Raw genomic sequence first — 24,458 nt, forward strand, 5'->3', positions numbered from 1 at the left:
AGATTATAACTTTAGATACTATTTCTTCCAACGGTCCTTAAGAAGTATCTATTAGGGCTGGGGATGTGGCTCAAGTGGTAGCGCGCTCGCCTGGCATGCGTGCAGCCCGGGTTCGATCCTCAGCACCACATACAAAGATGTTGTGTCCGCCAAAAACTAAAAAATAAATATTGAAAAAATTCTCTCTGTCTCTCTCTCTCTCACCTCTCTCTTTTAAAAAAAAAAAAGAAGTATCTATTATTATTATTTCATTTCCAGGTGTTTGCCAATGTAATGTTGACTCATGTTGATGGAATTACATTATTGCTACTTTAGGTGTCTTCCTTGAGAATTTATTTTAAACTTTAATTTCATTTTACTTAATGCAGTTAGTTTTGCATTAAATAAATATTTTGCAGTCATTTATTCACCTGGCATTCTTTTTATTGTACAAACCATTAATTTTATTTTTTATGCATTCTGATTTTTTTCCTTTGTGAAAATGCATAAATGAGGAAAGCAGGTAAGATCTATGCTCACGTGCATCTTATAATGGCAAAGGAAGAGTGTAGAGGAAGAAGTTCATCTATGGTAGAACGTCCACAAGAGTATACCACAGGAAGAGGAGGATGGAGGGCCATGGCAGGTGCGGACTTTTATAGAGATTCATATAAAGTGAGCATACCTCAGAGCCAGGGCCCTCGAGCTCATGTATTCCAAACTGGGAATAATCTTCCTACATGCTGATGAGTTCATTTTGCTCATATTTTGCTGGGGATTTTTACATCTGTGTTCATTAAGGATGTAAGCCTCTAATTTTCTTTTCTTGTACAGTTGTTGTCTGGCCAAACTGTGACTGTTATAACACAGGCATCTGATTCTTAAATAACTGAGAGATTTTAGGAGGGATCCACAGGATGCCTTTTAAATCAAAATACCACATTATTCCAAGTACATGATATATAAAGCTATTGATCTCATGGATGCATGGGACAGTGTGGTGTTGGGGAGACCAGGAAAGAATGTGTGGGCTGATCTTAGAGGGTATCCGGTCAGGCTTATATAAGATCATTCATTTCCACCTGCTGTGCAACACAGGGCCAGGCAGTAACAAATGACTCTGTACATTTGAAGTCCTGCTATGAGGATAGATCTCATGCTAATCGTTTTTACCACAGAAAAGAAGAAAGTGAAACTCTAAAGGATACGCTGGGCGGGTGATGGGTGTGTCTGTGGCGTAGATTGCATGAGGGGCACCAAGGTTCCATATGTCTGAACTCATCAGATTGTGCTTACTGCATACATGCATTTATTCAGATATAACTACCCTTCAGTACAGCTGCTTCAAACAGAAGACAAGGAATAACATGTGCACAAAGGACCCTCTTCACCTTGAGAATCACAACCTTCAGCGGTGTAAGGAGGCCACCTCCTTCCTCCCAGTTCTCAAACTTGGTCCCTCCTCCATCTCCTCCTGTTTGTTCTGGTTGCCACCATGGCTTGATTTTGAAATAACAGCACCCTCAGGGCCTTTGCACTGCTCACTCCTCCAGCCAGGCACATATCTCTGAGGACAGTCTCATAGATCTGACTCTCTGCCCTGAGATCTCTACTCAAATGTCTTACCTGTGCCCCTTAAAAAATAGCACCTCCATTCACCCTTCTTTTTACCTGAACATGTTTTCTTTATAGCAATTATTACTTATTACAGAAGTAATAATTGCAGAAGCATTTATATTTTTAAGGCTTTTTATTTTTAACGTTTGTGTTAGCTATACATAACAGTGGGGTTCATTTTGACATAATCACATACTCATGGAATATAATTTATTCCACTTCAGTTTGTAATTCCCTCTTGTTTCACCCTGCTTTACTCCACTGGCCTTACCCCCATGTATTTATTGTTTTTTTGGGGGGGGCGTGTACCAGGGATTGAATTCAGGTACACTCAGCCACTGAGTCACACGCCAGTCCTATTTTTGTATTTTATTTAGAGAAGGGTCTCACTGAGTTGCTTAGCACCTTGCTTTTGCTGGCTTTGAACTCGTGATCCTCCTGTCTCAGCCTCCAGAGCCACTTGGATTACAGGCATGTGTCACTGCACTCACCTATTTATTTTTAAAAATTGGTACTTTATATGTATAAATAGGTGTGGAATTCACCATGTCTTTTTAATATTTTAACTGATATATTACAACTCTATGTATTTATGGGATGCAATGTGATGTTTTAATAATTGTATACATTGTATAAAATTAAAATCTGCTCAAACATGTATCATTCTTTTATAGTGAAAACTCTCAAAACCCCCCTTTAGCTCCTGGTTTTGATTAATTTCCTTACACATGATTATTTTCTGCACGAATGGATTGTAGGTACTTTTATTTTAAAGGCTCACTGCCAAGACAGTGCCAGGATCATGGATGGACTTAACTTATATCCCACAGGTTCATAAAAGAATAGTTCATTAAAACTGTAGAGTATATGATACATTGATAAAAAGGTGGAGAGGGACAGGAATTCCTAATCTGAGATGTGCAGGGAGGGGGTGGCGCTTTAAAGAAAATCAGATAGAAAAATTAATGATGTTATTTTTCTCTTTCCTGATGTCAATCAAAGCACATGGGACCACAAAATGACACACAAATTTCCGAATTTTTTCTTCTGGGATTTTCAGAGGAATCAGAACTACAGCTCCTCATCTTTGGACTTTTCTTCTCCCTGTACCTGGTCACTGTGCTGGGGAACCTGCTCATCATTCTGGCTGTCATCTCAGCCTCCCACCTGCACACACCCATGTACTTCTTCCTCTCCAACCTGTCCTTTGTGGACATCAGCTTCACTTCTACTACTGTCCCAAAGATGTTGGTGAACATTCAGATGCAAAGGAAAGTCATTACCTATGTAGGCTGCATCATACAGATTTATTTTTTTGCATTATTTGCAGGGTTGGACAACTTCCTCCTGGCCGTGATGGCCTATGACAGGTATGTGGCCATCTGTCACCCCCTGCACTACACACTCACCATGAACCCCAGGCTCTGTGGATTTCTGGTGCTGGTGTCCTGGGTCACAAGTGCCCTCAATTCTTTATTGCACAGCTTAATGGTGTTGCGACTGTCTTTCTGCACAGACTTGGAAATCCAACACTTTTTCTGTGAACCTAATCAGGTGGTCCACCTTGCCTGCTCTGACACTTTCCTTAATGACCTGGTGGTGTATATTACAGCTGTGTTGCTGGCTGGTGGCCCCCTCAGTGGTATCCTTTACTCTTACTCCAGAATATTGTCCTCCATCCGTGCAATCTCATCAGCTCAAGGCAAGTACAAAGCCTTCTCCACCTGTGTGTCTCACCTCTCTGTGGTCTCCTTGTTCTATTGCACACTCCTGGGGGTGTATCTTAGTTCTGCTGTGACCCACAACTCACCCTCAAGTGCAACAGCCTCTGTGATGTACACTGTGGTCACCCCCATGCTGAACCCCTTCATCTACAGTCTGAGGAATAAGGACATCAAGAGCGCTCTGAAAACACTCTTTGAGAAACTATAAAAGCTCCCATTATCCTGGACCGTCAAAACTACTGCTGATTGCAAGGCTTGAAGCCTCAGAGCAAGAAATTACAATATTTTATTGAGATTGTGGAACTAGAACTGCCTCCTATTTGCTTTATGGAGTTTCCATTTCTTTGATTTTTAACTTCTCCAAAAAATATATGTAAGTCACCTCATGAGCTTTCTGCTCTGACGTAAACAGAACATTCCCCTTTATCCGTGACACAATTCCTCAAAATTGTTTTCAATCATGGATTGGAAAGGCTGGAAGTTCCCATTTATTTCATGGGACAAGATGAATTTCTGAAGAATAATTTCTTCTCAGGATACAGATTACACAGTTATTTTTGATTAGTTTGTACTAAAAAATATTTCCATATGTTGTGTGTGCTCTTCTGATGGAAAAATCCCACACTTGACAATGAAGGTCATTTGCATAGTTTCATCCTGGAGGAGAGGCCAGGATCACAGTTTTCTCTTGCAGTTCATCATTCCTTTGTACCTCACTGTCCGTGTCTTATCTGCTTAAGAGTGTGAGTTTTGAATTCATTGTTTTGTTACTGAGCAGAAGCTTTTCTTCTCTTCATTGGTGTTCTGTTATATAGCTTGGTATTCACAGTATTTACCACTGTCACAGGGAAAACAAATTATCTAATATCCATCTGCAAGAGAAGGCTGCAACAGAAAGTAAATGAGAAATAATAGATTGATTTATTTGGCCTCAGAGTCAGAGTGAACCTTAAACATCATGAGATAGACTTATACATTGCACATTGCATATTGTATTGCTATGCAAAATATGGCTTTTCATATTGCAAATGGAATTGCTGAAGTGTGGAAGACTACTCTCTTTGTGGAGGGGGATTTGCTCACTGAAGATTGGTGGACAGTTCTTGTGGTTTATTACTGACTTATCTTTCCATTTCTGCTTGAAAATTTCTAGTGCTGCCTAGAAAAATGAATCCTTATGTTGTTCTAAGTGAACTATCGACCCTTTTCTGAATTTTGCCATACCATGAGAGGTTGTAAATGAGCAATATCAGTATCATCCACTTATATATGCCCTTTATGCTCAAGTATCACTCCTACAAGCATCATGAGCTCAGTGTAACTTACAAAAGAGCCTGGATTCTTACCCAGTTTTGTAATATCAGGCCACAAGCTCTCTTGCAAAAATATTTATATTCCTTCACAAAAACCAAGCTCAGAATAACTCCTCTCATGTGGTCCCATTTGTATAAAGGCACTACATTAAACCAATGGCATTTAGGAATGCTTGTTATGCAGCAAGCCTCACTATTACAATAAAGAAAGAAGGGCTGGGGATGTGGCTCAAGCGCCAGCGCGCTCGCCTGGCATGTGTGCGGCCCGGGTTCGATCCTCAGCACCACATACAAACAAAGATGTTGTGTCCACCGAGAACTAAAAAATAAATATTAAAAAAATTTTCTCTCTCTCTCTCTCTCTCTCTCTCTCTCTCTCTCCCCCTCCCTCTCTCACTCTATCTTTAAAAAAAAAGAAAGAAAGAAAGAAAGAAAACAGGACAGAGTAGAAGTATAATAATCTGCTACTTAATTTTTTGGCATTGGTATAATATTTAAAGACAATATTCACAACTGTATGATAAAGGTCAGGTAACATAGTCACAGTTTGCAGGGATGAGAACTTGGATACGTGTGGGGGACCGTCCTTCTCTCTTTCATATCCTCTATCCACCAAGAAGCTCTTACTGAAGAAAGGTCACTCACATATGCAGGCATCCACAAATAAGGTTCTCACCTTGCCTACTTGCTTGAATGGAGTGGCCAGCAAACTTCTGTGAAGGGGCAGATAATAAATGTCTTGGGCTTTAGAGGCCAGATTGTCTTTCACAGTGACTCAGCTCTGCCATGAGGGTGGAAGCAGCCAGAGACAAAATACACACACACACACACACACACACACACGATGTGACCATCTCTCAGTAAAACTTCACTTATGGAGACCAAAATTTGAACTTGATGCAAATCAAAACCACATCTCTTCAAAGAACACAGAAATGCTAATTAGCATGATTCACTTTTAGTTGGAATCTAAAAAAAAGCTGATCTCATAGAAGATGAAAGTAGAACCAAGGACTGACAGGAAATTCAAGAGGAGCAATGGGAAGAAGTTGGTCAATGGATATAATGAGAGCTTTGGCATAATTTCAGCCATCTTGTTTCCCCTCGCCCTCACTTTATGAATACTGTTCTTATTCTCAAGAAATAGAAACTAGCCCAAGGTAAAACCTACCTGTCTGGAGATGGCTGGTCTCTCCCTGTTCTCTCATTGAGAGATAGGAGACATCTTACCGGCCCCTGAGATGGGACATACTGGTTTCCCTGTTCTCTCCTTGAGAAGATAAAGGGACATGCCACTTTCCCTGTTCCTCCTCTGAGAGATAGAACTGCCTGTCTCTGGTCCCAAGAAACAAATCAGCTTTCCACAAGTTCAGGGGATGCATACTATGTCACAATTTTTCTGTGCCTTAAAATAATAATAATAATAATAATGATAATAATATAATAATAATAATAATAATAATAATAATCCACCTACCAGGACTGGGAGCCTGTAGCCTGACTGGAAACTCTTGCAAAAGCACAACCTCTGGCCACACCAACCTGTCAAATCATAACCTGCATTTCAACCAGATCCCCAAGTGATTCATATTCACACTGAATTTGGAAACATTCTGGTCAGAAAAGTGTTTCTCAAACTCCCCACTGTTGATATTTGTGCGAAATAACACTTTGATGTGTGGTGCCCTGTGCTTTTTTGGCCACTGAGCAGGATCCCAGGCTTCCACCTCCTAGGTTCTGTACAAATCCCAAGTGATAAAAAGCCAAAATTTCCTCAACAATTACCACCCATCTCCAGGTGGCCTGTTCATGCCTGGTGGAAGACTGGTGCCCTGGAGAAGGAGGATAGGGAACAAGCTCATTCTAACTCAGTTCATAATTGGAGGCAGATCTATTAGCCTCTCTGGTCCCCATTTATACAAATATAAAATAAGTCATGACACTATTGACCTCATACAATATGCATCTATAAAAAATAAATGAAACAATCCTTGTAAGATTCTAACTTCAGTCCATGCTGCAAGCATGTGCACACATACACACAAAAATACCTAAGTATATCACTAACAATTGCCTAATATTTTATTAAATAAAGGCATGGATGACACTTTTTTTTCCAAAGCAGACTGTGACACTATATTCTGTCTTTTCAAATGACAGTTTTTAACTTTAGTTCCAAGCATGAAAAAACTAAGTGCTTTGTAAAAAGCATCATGAATTCAAGAGTTGTGGTAAATTTTCAAGACTTTATAACAAACACAGTTTTATCTCCTGAAGAAGAGACAATAGCAATTCTCTGGAGGTATTGGAGGCTGTGTCCCTTCAAGCCAGTGCTTGGTCAGTCCATGAATCTAGCAAAGTCAAGTAGCTTGGAGGAAATTGTAGGTAAAGATTGGGCAAAAATTCTAAGGAGTGTAGATTTCTGGAAGGTGAAGGATTTTATGGAGAAAGAAAAACAAAGACCATATTCACCTAATTGCCCTGGTCTCTTGGGAATATAGAATAAGCAAGAACATTTTACTTTCAGCTCTGACCAATGTCCCCCAGGAAAGTCAGGAGCTCAGGGGATGGAGTGAAGACAGGACTGTATCTAATGAGCAGAGAGGGAGCTACAAGTACCTGCCCTGATGTTGTCCCTCAGAGTGTGCAATCACAGGCTGAGCAGACTTGGTGGCTTGTTCTGGAGTCCTAAGTCTGGCTCGGGGGCCAGGGCTTCCCTCTCCTGCTGTCTTGTCTGGGGAGAGAGCTTCAGTCTCCACCATCAACTTCCCCAAGGACTTCCACAGGAGACCTTCTCAGAGACCCCATCCATGTGAGTCTGAGACCTGGTAGGTCCCACAGGAAATGTTTAGCAAGAACAGAAGCTGACAACATGACCCACCAGCCCAGAGCTGAGAGAGCTGAGTGCTGACTCACCCACCTGCCACTGGTTAACATGTTAATAAGAGAAGCGACTCTCAGACTCTGCAGTGCTTAGATCATTGCTGACGACTATATAATGGTAACAGAGTCCAATTGGACAAGACTGGGAAAGTGTATCAAGTATTTTCCCTAAAATGAGAACATATCCTGGGAGCGTCCCTGTAGCAGTTTGGGCAAAATGAGTCTCAGGGGTGGCAGGTTGTGCAGTGAGGTGAGAGCATTTCTTTCTTTAATTTCAGCCTGGAGTGTATTCAAGCTACTTCCATATTCATTACAAAGGTGAAACTAGGGCTGCTTACAAATACTGCCTTCAGGGGACACACATCTCACAGCATCCTCTCTCGTGCTATGTGGTCACATGAAATAAGTCTTACTTAACATGTTAGTGTAGAAAATTAAAGAGCTTTATTTTGCAATTTTTATTGCAAAGGCTGAGTCTATCTTAGCTTGTTAGCCTTTTCTTTCTCTTTGTAATTGCAAGTACTTTGCTTTTATGAGAACTGGGTATTTTTTTTTAACTCTGAGAAGAATTGGAAGTTGTTTTCACTAAGATTGCTTGCTGTTTGCATTTAGTTCTTTTATATATGTATTTCCCTTTCGAGGGAGAACATGTGAGTTAATAAATTTCATGTGGCCAAACCTATGAGTTGGTCACATTGCTGACCCACCCCTCCATTATTTTTTATATTAAAGTTCTTCTTCATTATCGGAAGTAATTAAGTCCCTTTTATATAAATTTTGCATCTCATTTCTTATCCGTTCTTCCTTATTACTCCCTTTTTGCTTTAGAGTTGGTTCTATTTTTATGAGTAGCAATCACCCCCTGCCTCTTGTGGAAGATATTTCATTGCAATCAAGTAAAGATCACCTGTATCTTTCTCATACGCACATTTCATACACAGGAGTTTCATTATATCTGCAGAGATGTCCTCTCCGTGCACAGTTGGAATAGGCACCTGGCCTCATGGACTTCCTGCTGGGAATAGGTGGGAAGATGCAGATAGCACTCCTGGCCCACATTAGTGGTGGGAACTCATGAAGGCAGTGGTGGTGACGCTCTAACCATGGTTGTTACTCACTCCATCACTCCTGCTCTTATGTCCAGTGTCCTAAGCACATTTGGGTCCACTTAAGTTTTTACAGGATTAAAGTATAAATTTGTATACCACTTCTATCACCGCTCCTAAAAAAGTATCTTTTATTATTTATTTCTAGGTCTTTGTCAATCTTGAATTAGAGACTCATGATGATGGTTATTTTAGTTCTTTTGATGAAAATTTTATGCTAGATTTTAATTCATTTCATTTAATGAAGTTGATTTGCAACCATTTATTCACCTGATTATTCTTTTCTTACAGAAACTCTAAATTTATTAATTTTTTCTATTAAACTGTCCACATTTGTGAAATCACAAAATGAAGAGAAAAGGTAGAATATCTTCTCAATTGGACCTTAGATTATAATGGCAAATGTAGACTACACAGAAACAAATGCATGTGTGTTATAATGTCCTCAGGGATAAGTCCTCTGAGGAAAGACAGCAGAATACCAGGAGAGGGGCAGGATTTTATGGAGACAGTATTATAGATCGGGGCAATTCAGTTCCTGTATTCCAAATTGTAATAATCCTCTTACCATGCCATTGAAAGTATTTTGCTTTTATTTTGTTGAAGTTTGTGCCTCTCTATGTTCATCTAGCACAATGGCCTGTTGCCGCAGTCTGGCTGGGCACAATTCATGAGCCACTTATCAAGCAGAAACGAACTTTATTTGTAGAACACACACACTGCACCACATGAGCTCTTCAGGAATTCCCTCAGAGCCCAACTGCCACCACCGGCTTCCCACAAGCCTCTTAACACCCCCCATTCCTCCTGCTCTTGAGGCCCATTGACTGAGTCGTGTTGGCAGAGCCAAAAGAGTCCCCCAATGAGCAGCTCCGTGGTCTGAAAGGGTGGGGAAACAGCCCAATGAGCATCACCACAGAGGAGCCAATCAGCTGGCAGTTGGAAGTTTGCTGGGGCGGCTGTAAGCAAATCATCAGCTGGAAGCTGGAAGTTTGCTGGGGCCCCTTTGGATGTGGCTCTCAACATCTCCCCCTCTCTGTTTAAACAACAAGCATGTGGCTTAGGGACCGTGCCTGCCTTAGATTTTCCAATACTACATATGGTCCTTACCCGTCATCTGATGAGCTGACCTCAAGGCGTCAGCCTCCTGTTTTAGGTTGGTACCATTGCAATTGGATCTTACCGGTCATTGAATACCAGTCAAGCATACAGCCACACCTGTGGATAGGCCTTTGTACCAGGCAGGGGGGGGGGGTGAGGTTCTTTGCCTCACCTCTGTTGGCTCCCAAATTTTAGCTGAATGACCATCACAAGTAGAAGGGAGGAGGATACACCAAGCCAATTGACGGCTCCCTTTGGAAAAATTGTACCACCGATGACACCATCAGCAAAAATACCCCAACACTACCACAAGTCGCTGCACCAACAGATAGTTCACAATGCATACAAGTGAGTTCACAATGCATACAAGTGATATATAGTCCAGGCAAGTTCTGCAAGCAGTTCAGGATAGCTATTGCAGAAGCTGTAGATTGGGTTTATCTTTGTNGTATCTTTTCTTTAGTCAGGGGCCACTGAGGAACCCATACTGGTCTTTCTGATTTCCAAGTAATTTTTATTGTCTCAGTGACCCCTCCTGAAAACCCAATCCATGTCTGTCTGTTCCTTGATCTATTTGTATTGGTGCTGCTATACCTTGTTCTTGTTCTCCTAATCTTTTTCCTTTCCTAAAACCTTGTCTAGCCATAGTAGTGGACGCATTTGATGTTATTTCTTAATGTTATCCTTCCCCTGTGGCTTCCTTTGAAACAAGAATGTGCACAGAAAGCACTGTCCTCAGGACCCTGCACCGCTCACCCCTCCTGCCAGGTCCAGGTCTCTGCAGACCACCTCAGGGCACCCTCATCTCTTGCAGGCCTCGGCTCAAGTGTCACCTTTGACCCCACAAAGAACAGCCCCTCTATCTCCTTCCCTTTTTATCTGTCCTAGTTGGATTCAAATTGACTATACCATGTGACATTATGAGGACATATTATGAAGATGTTTCTTCTTAATTTTAATGATTACATAACATTTACACATATGCATGTTGTGCCTTGTGATATGCTTATCTAGGTACACTCTGATGTTTAAATCTAGCTCCTCAACAGGTATCATCACTTTATGGAGAAAACATTAGAAACCCTCTTCTAGAGATGCCTTTTTTAAAAAAGAAATTATAGTTGTTATTGGACACAATACCTTTATTTATTTATTTTTATGTGGTCCTGAGGATCGAACCCAGGGCCTTATATGTGCTTGGTGAGCGCTCTACCACTGAGCCACAACCCCAGCCCCAAGAGCTGCTGTTTTTAATAATTGTCTACATAAATTTGTTCTCCATAATGAAAACTTAGGGTCTTTTATTTTTCAGCACCCTGTGCCCATTGCAGAGCCAGTGCCAGGAACAGGATCGGAATTCAAGGCCCCTTCCTCAAGGATATGGAAGAATTGTTCATTGGTAGAATACAAACCATGCTGAGGAAAAGGTAGAGAAGGAATGAAACTTCTAAATAGGAATAAATCAGCTTATTAGGGAACAAATCTGCTAAGTAGGAATGGTACTGGGGTCACCCTTAAAGGGATTAGTTTCAAAAACTACTCATGTTCAATTTTTTCTCTTCACAGCACATGGAATCAAAGAATTTCACACAAATTTCTGAATTTCTTCTTCTGGGACTTTCAGAGGACCCAGAACTGCAGCCCCTTATCTTTGGGCTTTTCCTGTCCACGTACTTGGCCAATGTGCTGGGGAACCTGCTCATTATCCTGGCCACCATCTCAGACTCCAACCTGCACACGCCCATGTACTTCTTCCTCTCCAACCTGTCTTTGTGGACATCTGCTTCACCTCCACCACTGTCCCCAAGATGCTGGTGAACATCCAGACACAGAGCAAGGCCACAACCTATGCAGGTTGCATCATGCAGATTCACTTTTTTACATTGTTTGTAGGGTTGGAGAACTTCCTCCTGGCTGTGATGGCCTATGACCAGTATGTGGCCATCTGTCACCCCCTGCAATGCATGGTCATCATGAACCCTAGGCTCTGTGGACTTCTGGTTTTGGTTTCCTGGATCACACGTGCTCTCGATTCCTTGTTACAAAGTTTAATGATATTGCGACTGTCCTTCTGCACAGAAGTGGAAATACCACACTTTTTTTGTGAACCTAATCAGTTGGTTTATCTTACCTGTTCTGACACTTTCTTGAATAATATGGTGCTCTATCTTGTGGCAGGGCTGCTGGGAGATGGCCCCCTCACTGGCATCCTGTACTCCTACTCCAAGATCATTTCCTCCATCCGTGCAATCTCATCAGCTCAAGGCAAGTACAAATCCTTCTCCACCTGTGCATCTCACTTTTCCGTGGTCTCCTTATTCTATTGCACACTCCTGGGAGTGTACCTTAGTTCTTGTATTGCACAAAATGCACACTCCAGTGCCACAGCCTCAGTGATGTATACTGTGGTCACCCCCATGATGAACCCCTTCATCTACAGTCTGAGGAATCAAGACATCAAGAGTGCTCTGAGAAGACTCTTTGGGGAAGAAATTATTCAAAAACCCATTTGGTGGATCTTTAAAAATTGCTTTTGATCACAGGGCTCAAAGCCTCATATTGAAAAATTAGAAATGTTTTTGTAAGAATTTTGAAATATGACTTGTTCCTTCTATCCATTTCCTGGAGTTTTTCTTTCTTCGATTTCAACTTCTCTATGAGAGTCATAAAACACAGTTGCTAAACTTCTACTTCCTCTGAGATCCGAGCAGTCTTCCTCTTTATCATCTACATATTTCCTCAAAGTGATTTTCAATCCTGAATTAGAGCTTTGGAAATTCACACTTATCTCATGGGACAACATACATTTCTGAAAATCATTTTTTTTTTTTGTCAAATGATGGATCATACCAAGTGACTTTCCTTTTGTTGATACCAAAACACACTAATCTGCTGTCCCCCATGTATAAAAAATGCATTTGACAGTTAAGATGGCCTGTGTAATAATCCTATAATGGAGGGAATCCCACAGCATGGCTTTGCCCTTGTGGGTCCCTCATGCCTCCGCGCATCCCCATCTCAGCTGCTCTTCCTGATGAGGTCGATTCCAACAGACCAGTGAGCTTCATGGCTGAGCTTTGGCTTTGCTTCTCACCATTGGGATTCTTTTCTCTTGCCCAGCATGGTGTCCAGTCTCTGCCATAATCACTGGAAAACTTATTTTCAAATACATGTTTCCACTTGAAGTCTAAATGGAAAGAAAAAAAATGAAATGAAAATATGATTACTTTGGCCTCAAATTCAGAGAGGACTTTAAATATGAGATAAACTTCTACATTACACATTGCATTACTTTGTAAATATATCTTTTCATACTGCAAAGTAATTGCATTACTTTGTAAATATATCTTTTCACTGAAGTGGGGAAGGTTGGTGTTCATGTGTCAGGGGTTTGTTTACTGAGGACTGGTCAGCATTTTTTTAGGTTGTGTTATTGAGTCACTGACGTGTTTCTGCTTAAAAATATCCAGTGCTGCCTAGAAATATTAATCCTTCCATTGTTCTAAGTAAAATATTCCTTCCCTTTCTGAATTTTGCCACAGCACTATAAGGGTAGTATACCCATATCCTTCAGTATGTGTCTCCTTCAGGCTCAGAATGACTTCAGTCCTCAAGATCAAAGGATGGCTCACAAGGGAGATGAATTCCTGCCCCTCATGTGATTTCAGGCCATGGGCTCTCCTGAAAACATGCATGTGCTTTTCCTGAGCCAGATTTAGAAAACCAGATTGTTCCATTTGTTGAAAAAAAATCCTTATTAGACCATTTGCATTGAGGACTGCTTGTTCTGCAGCAATAGCTAGCTATTATAAAAACTAAAGGAAATAGAACTGAGGACAATTGTAATAATATCCCAGTATGTATTTTTTTATTTGTTCTGATTTTAAAGACAATATTCACAGTTGAACACAAAAGGTGGAGTAAAATAGTCAGAAGTTTCAGGAATGAGGGCTTAGACACCTGTGGCATCTGTCCTTCTGTCCATTACATTCTCTACCCACCAAGCAGCTCTGACCTAGGGAAGTGTCCCCCCCACACACACACACACACATTCACTAACATGGTTCTCACTCTGTCTACTTGCTTGAATGGAGTGGCCACCAAATTTCTGTGAAGGGGCAGATAATAAATGTCTTAGGCTTCACAGACCAGATGGTCCCTCACAGTGACACTGCTCTGCAACAGGGGTGGCAACCATCATAGGTAAAACACAAATGAGCAGGTGTGACTGTCTCCCAATAAACTTGACTTATAGAGACCAAAATTTGAATTTGATGCAAAATCACAATAAGATACTATTAACATTCCTACAAATGAACCTAAAATAGCTGATCTCTTGGAAGTGGAGAGTAGAGTAAGGGTTACCAGTAGCTGGACAGGGGAATAGAAAAGGGTAATGGAGACAGGTTGGTCAACAGGCACAAAGGTACAGGTAGACAGGAGGAATGTACTCTCTTGTTTCATTGCATATGAAGGTGACTAAACAACAAAATCATGCTCTATATGTGTAATAAGAATTGTAATGCATTCCACTGTTGTTGTGTATTTAAAAAAATAATAAAATCAAATAAATAAATAAATAAATAAAAGATCGCTGGATGAGAGGATTTTGGATGATCTCAGCACAAAGATATGATACCTGTTTAAGGTGATGATAGGCCAATAACCTTCACCTGATCACTACATAATGTATACATATATCAAAATATCATTTATAACTCATAATTACATAAAATTATCATCAATCAAAAATAGACTAATAATTCAAAAGTAACATAAACTTTTAGGAAGAAAATAATAATGTTGATGAGAAGGGGGAGAACCAGGAATCCTCACACATTACCACCAGGAATGGAGAATTGCTCCACTACTGGGGAAAACACTTGGGCAGTTCCTCAAAACAGAATTATCTTACACCCAATAACTCCACCCCATCAAAGAATGGAAAACAGGGACTCAAATAGACACTTGTACATCAGTGTCCACAGCAGCAATATTTGTAGCAACCAAAAATGGGGGAAAACAGTGTCCACCAGCAGTCACCGGCATGAACATGGTGTGTGCTCATCACAAATCATTCAGCCAGGGAAAGAATCTACGTGCTGACACTTGCTGCAAGGGTGAACTTTGCAGCATTAAACTAAATAATAAACTAAAACAGAAGGACACATCTAGTGGGATTCCACTCATATGAAATAGCTAAAATATGCAAAATTGTAGAGATAGGGAGTAGATGGGAACTGAGTAGGGGCTGGGGGAGGGAAGTGAAGAGCTCTTTCTCAATAGTTACAGAGTCTCTTTGGAGTGACAATAACTTTTGGAAACTGTAGTAATTGTGAAATGTATTTTGTTCCACTTCAATTAACATGGCAAATTTTATGTTATATGTCTTAATCACAGTAAAAACAAATAATTATTCAATTTGAGTATCATACAGTTTTCAAGTGTCACAATTACTGCTCTTGCTTTGATTTTTTTCAGCTACTTGAAAACATAAAACCCACTCATGCCTAATTTCAAAACAGGGGCTAATGGGTTTGGCCTGTGGACCATGGCTTTCCAGCTCCTCCTCCAATGTGCTTTGGGACTAGAGTGTGCTGTCCCAGAGCTGTTTCTGATCTGGTGGGCTCCTGGGTGCATGGTATGGGGGAAGATGTGGGGGGTGGTAATGTTGGGGAGGATGACTGGAGACAAGGCCTGAATGGAGCTGGAATATTGGGTGACCCAGTCCTTCATGTCCCCAGCTGTGGAGGAGTGCCGCTCTGTGCAATGCCAGGGCCACAACTCCACTTGCTGTGTCAATGTGAAGGGCAGCCAGAGATTCTACCATTGTCATGGACAGGTGGCTGCATACAGGCCCCTGATTGGCTAATGTCCATGATTTATGAAGGTGTATGACCCTGACACACAAGCATGTGTGCATTGATATACACGCACGTGTGCTCACAAATACACACACATACACTCTGCTCATGGGTATACATGGGAGCACACTTGTATGTGAGAAAACTTAAGCATACATGGGCACACACATGCACAAGCAAATGAAAGGCAAGCACATGCAAGCATGGGTGCACGCATGCTCACACTCAGGTGCACACACACCCACACACACCAATGTGTGCTTCTGCAGCTTTTCCCCACAGAGGTCCCTACTCTACACCACCTTCTGGAGGCAACAGCCAGTGAGTGGAAGCCACATCAGAAGACCAGCACAGAGAAGGACTCTCACCAACAGCATCTGCTCCGCTCTCTGCCCCAAGGTCTGCAAATCTGGCTCTGACTCCCTCATTTCTCTTCTACCCCATGTTCCTCCCACTTCATTGACAAAGCCCAGAGTTGTTCTGAGACTTCCTGATGCTCAGCCAGTAACTAAATGTTGGGTGACAATGCAAAGGAGGTGAGACTTCAGGAAGGCAGGAAGATTCGTGGACAAGCAGCAATAGAGGCTAGCTCCACCTGAGTTCTAACCTGGTCTCATGCAAACAGGGAAAGAGCAGGAAAATTTTCCTCTCTGCTCAGACCAATATCCCACTGGGACATCAATGCTCAGGGATTGAAGGATCCAGAGGAGATTCACCTAATGAGCAGGAGAGGGAGCTGTCAGTAGAGCCTCTGATGCTGTCACCCAGAGGATGCATCTTGGGCTGGATGGGGACATTTGTGGTCTGTTCTTAATCAAGCTAGGGGTCAAAGGCTTCACTCCTTCTTGCTTGTCTGAGGACAGAGTTTCAGTATCCATCCACCAGGCTAGAATCCAGACTCCCACCCATGGACCTTCTTTTCAGAAACCCCATCCAGGTGAGTATGAGACCCCAGTAGATACTGCAGGAATATTCAGCAAGAATGAAAGTTGGCAGAATTTACCTAAGGTCACCTGAACCAAGCCAGCCTAGCTGAGACATCCCTGTCATTGTGTACTTGACTACTTGGCAATTTATTTAATGTGTTAAAATTATACTGGTTTTTAGAAGCTACAATGCATGGATCATGGTTGACAATTATATATTGGGAATAGAAGTCTAATTGAATCAGACTCGATAAAGAAGTAGTGTAAAGTATTTTCCATAAAATTAGAACATATCCAAAGGAGTTTAACATTATAAAGATCAGACTATTACACTACTGACAAATACCACTTTGCAACACAGCTCCGAGATTCCACAGTAACTACTGTCTTGCTGGGTTTGCACAGGAGCAAAGTAACTTATTCACTAGCTCAAAGGGGAAAATACATGGCTTTACATTGAAACACTGCTGAGGCTGGATGCATTTTGGGTGTGTTAGCCAATCTCTTTCTCTGCAATTCCATATTGCTTGTGCAAGTTCTTTTTTTCTTTTAGTTTTATTGATTTTAATTTTTTAAATACATGACAGCAGAATTCATTACAGTTCTTATTAAACAAACAAACAAACAAAAACTCTTACCGATGCATTTCTTTCTTTGTCATCATCCAGTATGTGGAGTTGTCTCATCCAGTAGCTGTATCTGCCCTCAGGAGGGTGTAGGTAATCAGGGTGAGAATACTGGACCTGGTGTGGAGCATCTGGAAGTGGGGAGTGCCACCCACCAGTCCCAGCAGGGAAATTGCACCTCACAGGTCTTTTTTGAGACCACTCCTCGGACTTGAGCCCCCGGTGTCCTCTCCATCTCTTGCCTGGAGATTTCCCAGATCCTAGTCTCTCTGTTAAGCTCCAGAGTTTAGTCCCCTCCCCTCTCTTACTTATCAGGTCCCAACTGCCTGACCTCTCACCCCCAGGCTCACACCAGGTGGGCGGTGCCCTGTTTGCAATGCACTCCTGTCCAGCTGAGAGCTGTTTTTGTGGTGGGTGGCCACTGTGCTGAGTTAACGCTGTTGGGAAGGTGGGGGCGGGGACTGGAAATCAGGTACCCGCTCAGAAGGCGATCCAATCTGATGGCCACGCCCACCACAAGGTGGTGAGGAGGGTTTTCCAAGATGGAGTCCATCTGCTTCCAGCGCCAGGGTGTCAGATGAGGTGGGGGGAGCTGGGCGATGGCCTTATGTTTTGTGTAGGTAGCAGTGGAGTAGTGACCTGCTTGGGAGCGGTGTGCAGTCTGGAGCTCTGCAGAGGTGCTGACAGGTGGTTCTTCTAAGCCATTTGTGAGCCATGTGTGCACTAGAACTGCGGGCTTTGGGTCCAGAATCATGAGACTTACTCGGGCCCAGAGGCCTGATATCTGCGCAGCGCTGGTGATTTCTGTGAAAACCCGATGCATAGGGGTCCTCTCACACTCTCTGAGATATTGTTCTGTCTAGGTGAGACCTTGTGGAGAATTTCCCTGTCTGCTGTCTTGGTTTCATGCCACAGAGCAGCCAGAGACAGGACTCCTCTATTTCGCCATCTTGGATCTCCTGTTCGTGCAAGTTCTTTTTTTCTTTTCTCTTTTTTTTGGTGGGAGGGGAACCGAGTGTTCTAACTTGTGATTTTGTTCTTTCACAGGATTAATTGATTTTCCACTGTTTGCCATTTACAATTTCATTATTCTATATATTATAGATATATTTGGGGGAGGGGCAATGTGAGAGTTCATAAACTTTTGGTGGTCAAACCTACATCAGTCATATTACAGACCCAATCCCTCCATAGCTTTTTAAATCTAGACAGATCTTCTGCACAGCTTTTGGTAATCAATTGCCTCTTTTGCTTTTTGCTACCTTATTGCACATGTTTTTCCTTATTGCTTTCTGGAATTGATACTATTTATATAAATAGCAAACATATCCTGCCACATGATGGAACCTATTTTTTTGCACTCAACTAAAGATTGCCCACGTCTTCTCATGAGCATACTTTTATACATAGAAGCTTTACTGTATTTATGGAGATTCCCTGTCTATACAACAAGTGTAAATAATTGGCATCATAGGATTCCTATGAGGAACAATTAAAAGAAGTATGCAATGTGTCTAGCTCTCACATGTGGTGAGAACTCGGAAAGCAATCCAAGAGTTCTCATCATGGTTGAGACTTAATTTCATCATTCTTGCCATCATGTCCAGAGTCATAAGCTCTTTTGAATCCATTTGTGTTTATATAGGATGAAATGATAATTGTGGGTGCTTCTTTCACTGCTCCCAAGGATCTGTTTTTATTATTATATTTCTAGGACTTTGCCAATTCAATCTTGAATTAGATGCCCATGTTGACGGAATAAAATTATTATTTGGGGCCTTTTGTTGAGAATTTACTTGAAATGTTATTCAATTTCATTCAATGCAGTTATTTGATACCCCTTTAAATACTCAATCATTCTTTTTAAAAAATACCTTTATTTTATTTATTTTTATGTGGTGCTGGAGATTGAACCCAGCACCTCGCATGTGCTAGGCAAGTGCTCTACCACTGAGCCACAACCCCAGCCCCAAATACTCGGTCATCCTTTTCAGTGTATAAACCAGTTTGCTTCAATATTTTCTGTATTTTCTAACATTTTTTTCACCTTTGTAAAAACACACAAAAAAGCAGGTAAGATCTCCACTCATGTGGATCTAACATTGTAATGACAAAGGTAGAATATGATGCATGACGTGTGTCTGTGAGAGAACATCCACAAGGATAAATCACATAGAGAAGTGGACAGAGTGTCTTGAGGGGGGCAGGATGCCATGGAGGTTATAGAGAGTGGTCTTCAGAGCTGTGGTCCTTGAGCTCATGTATTCTCAGTGGGGAACAATCCTTTCAAGGTGCTGTTGAATTCATCTTGTGTATATTTTGCTGAGGGTATTTTTATTTATGTTCATGAAGAACATCAGTCTGCAATTTTTCTTTCTTCATAGAGACCTTGTCTGTCCAGATCATAACTTTTAAATACAGATGCCTGAAACAAAGGAATCCACATGGGTCTAGGGGATGCCTTTGAAATCAAATACCATGTGATTCCACCTACGTGAGAAGTCTAAAGTGACCAAGCTCATGGAGCACAGAGCAGAAGGGTGTTGAGGGAGTGTGGGAGGGAACAGTTGCTTCTTCATTGGGTATAAAGTTAATTATATAAGACATTTAATTTCTAGACACCTGATTACAACATAATGCCTGGCACTAGCAAATGATATTGAAAACATTCCATGAGGTCAGAACTGGTGTTAATTGTTCTTACCACAGACAAAGACAAAGCAAAAACCAAAACAAAACAAAACTTGGGAAGGGATTGATGTGTCTAGGGCATTGATTGCATGGGGGCACCAGGCTCTGTACATATCTGGACTCATCAGATTGTGCACATGACGTATGTGCAGTCCTTCAACTATAGCTAGGTCTCAGGGAAGCTGCTTAAAACTAAAATATAAGGAACAACTTGTTTCCTCCATCTGTGAGATCTCATCAGCTCAGAGGAGTTATAAAGCATCCACCTATGTATCTCACCTCTCTGTGGTCCCCTTATTTTATTGTACTATTCTAAGTGTATACCTGAGTTCTGCTGTGACCCAAAACTCACACTCAAGTGCAAGAGCCTTGGTGACATACACTGTGGTCACCCCCATGACGAACCACTTCATTTACAGTCTGAGGAATAAGGACATCAAGAGTGCTCTGAAAATATTCTCAGATAAACTATATAAGCATCCACTGTCCTGAGACTAAAAAATTGCTGTTGACTGCAAAGTTTGAAGCCTCAGAACAAGAAATGGCCAGTTTGTTCAGATGGTGGAAGTAGAACTTGTTCCTTCAGTTTATTTTCTTGAGTTTCCCTTTCTTTGGTTTCAACTCCTCTACAACAGTTTCATAACTCACTTTGTGAAGCTTTCTGCTCTTTGTCATCCTAACTGTGTTCACCTTTTCTCTTCCATACCTTCTCAAAGTTATTTCATAACTTTGATTTGAAATATTGGAAATGCCCGTTTATCTCAAGGGACAACTTGCATTTTTAAAGAATAATCTCTTCTCAAAGGCCAGGGAATGCACGAGTAAGTTTTCTTTCATTTTCACTCAAAAGCACATACATGTGTTGAACTCCTCCTGTGAAGAAGATGCCAGCTTCTGTATATAGATTGAGGCTCCATTGGCCTCCACATACAAATGCTCACATGCAGTGTTTGCTTCTGGCTGGCATCTTTCATGTAACCCAAGGACCTGGGTTACAAGGGATACAAAACTGGCTGCATGCAAAATTATCTTTCTAGTTTGGTTTTCTCACTTATGGAAACTCAATTGCTCAGAGAATAGAATAACAATGTAACAATTAATTTAATGAGCATTCATGAGAATTCAACCTCCCAGGCCCTGGAAATAGTAAATATGCCCCTGATCCTCTCAACCAAGCTCAGCTCTGCCAGGAATGAGAGGATTCACCAGAACCTTGAAGAGCACTCATGCCTGAGGCCACCTCCTGCATTTCCTCAGGACTGAGCTGACCCTCATCACCCAGGGAAGGAAGAGCAGGAGCTCACCACCCCAAGGGCTGCTGATGTAAGAGCAGGTGGGAGGCAGAAAAGCCTCACAGAAGGAGACTTGGTGGCTCAACTGGGGACACTGTGGTGAGGAGGGGCCCTCACCTCAAGCAGTCTGTGCAGTCAGCTCCCGTGTCTCTCGACTTCTCTCCCTCTCCCTCCCCTCTCATCTTACTTCTCTTTTCTGGTACCCAGATCTGAGCATCTCTCACCTTCCTGATGGAACTGACCTTCTCTCAAGTGTTCCCTGCACATCTCCACCATTGTTCTGGAGCCACTAGAGGGGACTTTCTTCTCCTGTATCAGAGAAGCTTCTTTTTCTTTTATCTATGAAACTACCCCTTCATTATGTCACGGTACCTTCTTTTGTATATTGTATAGTTAACTCAAGTCCAGCCATACATCTTCTGACATCATGTTATGGAATGTTTTTTGTCTCAGTTTCTATATTCATGAAATACGGATCATAAGAGTGTTTACTTCATAGGAATCATGTTGGGATGAAATGAAAGTAAATCAGGTGTGATAAAGTGATAATATTCTCTAACAGGAAGTGAGTGCCTACACTTGTTCATTATTATCATTGCATTATCATAACACATTTTGTTTCTGTTATATAAAAACAGCAATGATGATATAATGAATCAAGTTATATAAATCATAACACAAGGCAGGTCCTCAAGTAATTATACAGATTAAATCTCCCATTGGCTGTGTGTTTGTAAGGATCTGGTCTCCATTCTAGGTATTGTAAATTTCATTAATATTTGGCATGCTGGAGATCTATTTCCTAATAAATTCTCTGCATGTAAAAATGCAACATTTTGTCCCTTCTGTCAACATTTTATTTTTTAATAAGTTAGATGTGTAGAAAAGTTATAGAGAATACTGAGACTTCTGGGTTAGAATTGAAAATGGAAATTCAGAAATAGAAAAAAGCAATATTTGCCAAAGATCTCAATGTGCTATCTGCCTCCACGCCACCTACAGTGACCTCTGCTTTTTACACACTGGCTTTGTGTGAACAGGCTTAGTAAAATCACACCCAGTTACAATAAGTCTGAAGCCACCAATCTGTCATCTGCAGCCACTCTATCCTCCATAAACCACACCTTGCCTTTTCCCTGTTTCTTACTGATGCATTTTGGTTGTACATAGTTGGGATTTGTTGGTACATATTCGTACATGCACATGCTATAACAACAGAATTTGGCCAAGATCATTCCCCAGTAGACACTTTGCCTTTTCCATAATCAGGTCTCTGGTGCCTTTTTCTCCATCTATTGCACTGGTTTGCATTTCCAGGCTGCTGACAAATGATTAGTGATGAGAAACTTAGTTTTCTTCTTTACTTAAAGAAGAATTCTGCTTCTGCTCCCACCTAAAGTTCCGGCCAGAGCATTTTTGGTGGTAAGTCTTGTAATTTTTTGGCTTTTTTCCTTGGTTGTTGATTTGTTATCTTCCATCAACTTAGGACAATCCCTAGAAATAAGTTCTACTTTGGGACAGTTACATACTTTTTTTTCCATTCATTTTATTTATTTTTTATTTGTTCTAATTAGTCATACATGACAGTAGGATGCATTTTGACACATCATACATAAATGGAGTACAACTTCTCACTCTTATGATTGTATATGATATAGAATCACACAGCTGGGGTATTCATATATGCACATAGGTTAATAATGTCCAATTCATTCTACTCTCCTTATGACCCCTATATCCTCTGTCCTCCCTTCTCTCCCTTCTGTCTAACCCCAAGTTCATCTATTCTTCTCTAACCCCCACCTGCTTACTGTGAATTAGTATATGCAACTTAGAGATGTAAGAAATATTATCTTATAAGTTTGAGCATTTCCTTACCTCTGTGTTCATTTTTCTCTTTCCTAATTCTAGACATTTCAATTCACTTTTTGTCTTTTTTTAAAAGATTTTTTTTCTAACCTTTGTTTTAATTTTTTATTTATATATGGTACTGAAGATCGAACACAGTGCCTCACACATGCTAGGCAAGCACTCTACCACTGAGCTACAATCCCAACCCATCACTTTTTGTCTTTTTGAAGGGTTTTACTAGTGCGTTGCAGTTATGCATAATATTGGGGTCATTTTACATAATCACACATGCATGGAATTTACTGCTCCTTACATCACACCTGCTCCTTCCTCCTCTTGTCTCCTTTAATCCATTTCATTTGATGTCTGACTTTTTCTAGTTGTGGATGCTATAGAATTAGATCTGGAATTTGTTTTTCTATTCTAGGGTCTTTCTCCTTTTAAGTTCTCTAGCTCTGCTTTTACCTTCATTTTATGCTTCTTTCTGCTTTAGTTTTGCCTAATGGTATTTTTATTTCCAAATTTTTTAAGTTTTAAGGTTGCTATTTTTTAAGGATCGATGACATATGTATTCATTTGCAGTTTTTATATGACACACTAAGAAACAAATCCAAAAAGAAACAATGATGTCACTACTCAGGAGATCCCTGGTCATATGCTGGTGACTCTTGTAGAATTTATAAAAGGGCTATTTGATGATTTAATTTCTGCATCCCAGAAAGGCGGACCAAGTATCCTCTCATATCAGTACCTGAAATGTTACTTCCTTTCCCCATCACAGAATTTGGCATGGCTACCTTTTTTTAAAAAAGGACTTCTCACTTACTTCCATGAAAATGGAATCTTATTTTTATTACACTTTTATAAATTAATGGTAAGAATGAAAATCTTCTCAAACATTTAATTTTAATATCCCTTTAATGAATCTTTAACTCTCTCAACCTTTTACCAAGCAATACATTAATCTTAATTTATAAGTGAGATTTTATTAATGAAATATATTAACATTGACTAACCAAGTAGATTATTTTTGCAGTTTTCTACGTGGTGCCCTTTTCCCTCCAGATGATTTCAATATAAAGTTATAATTTCTGAAGATTTTTTTTACTTCTACCAAAAATTTTTTAGTCAGTTCCTCTACTTTTCGAGATTACTCATGCCCATATATATGTTTACTTTATTTTTATATTGTGTTTTGATTATGTAGCTACTTTGGTCTTTTGCTCCACATTAAAGGCTTGGAATTTATTTAGGAACATGGAGACTGCAATCAACATTATATTTCAAAAATGGCTAGTAAGTCATTACACTCTGATGAAAATTTTAAAAAGCTTCTTCAAAGTATGCAGGGATAAACAATGCATATTAATGGGATAAAAATAACATAGTTAATATTATACCATTTAATATGAGTTGAGCATCATATTATGTGGCAAACAAAGAATTCCCTATCTTACACAAAACCTTAACAAGGATCTGGAATTA

At 40.7% G+C, this 24,458-nt stretch overlaps 1 protein-coding gene and 1 pseudogene across 1 annotated transcript; both read left to right on the forward strand.

Moving 5' to 3' along the window:
- The first annotated feature begins 2,601 nt into the window (after positions 1-2,601).
- On the forward strand, positions 2,602-3,528 carry LOC107145583 (olfactory receptor 7A17-like). Its single transcript, XM_015489604.1, has one exon. The coding sequence runs from the start codon at positions 2,602-2,604 to the stop codon at positions 3,526-3,528; it is 927 nt and encodes a 308-aa protein (XP_015345090.1).
- A 7,764-nt stretch (positions 3,529-11,292) lies between these two features.
- LOC107145017 lies at positions 11,293-12,260 on the forward strand (annotated as a pseudogene).
- The last annotated feature ends 12,198 nt before the right edge of the window (positions 12,261-24,458 follow it).

This window comes from Marmota marmota, unplaced genomic scaffold (assembly GCF_001458135.2).
Source record: "Marmota marmota marmota unplaced genomic scaffold, marMar, whole genome shotgun sequence".
NCBI lineage: Eukaryota > Metazoa > Chordata > Mammalia > Rodentia > Sciuridae > Marmota > Marmota marmota.

Excerpts from the sequence above, each read along its gene's own strand:
- LOC107145583 (XM_015489604.1), top strand. The coding sequence starts at position 2,602 with ATGGGACCACAAAATGACACACAAATTTCCGAATTTTTTCTTCTGGGA.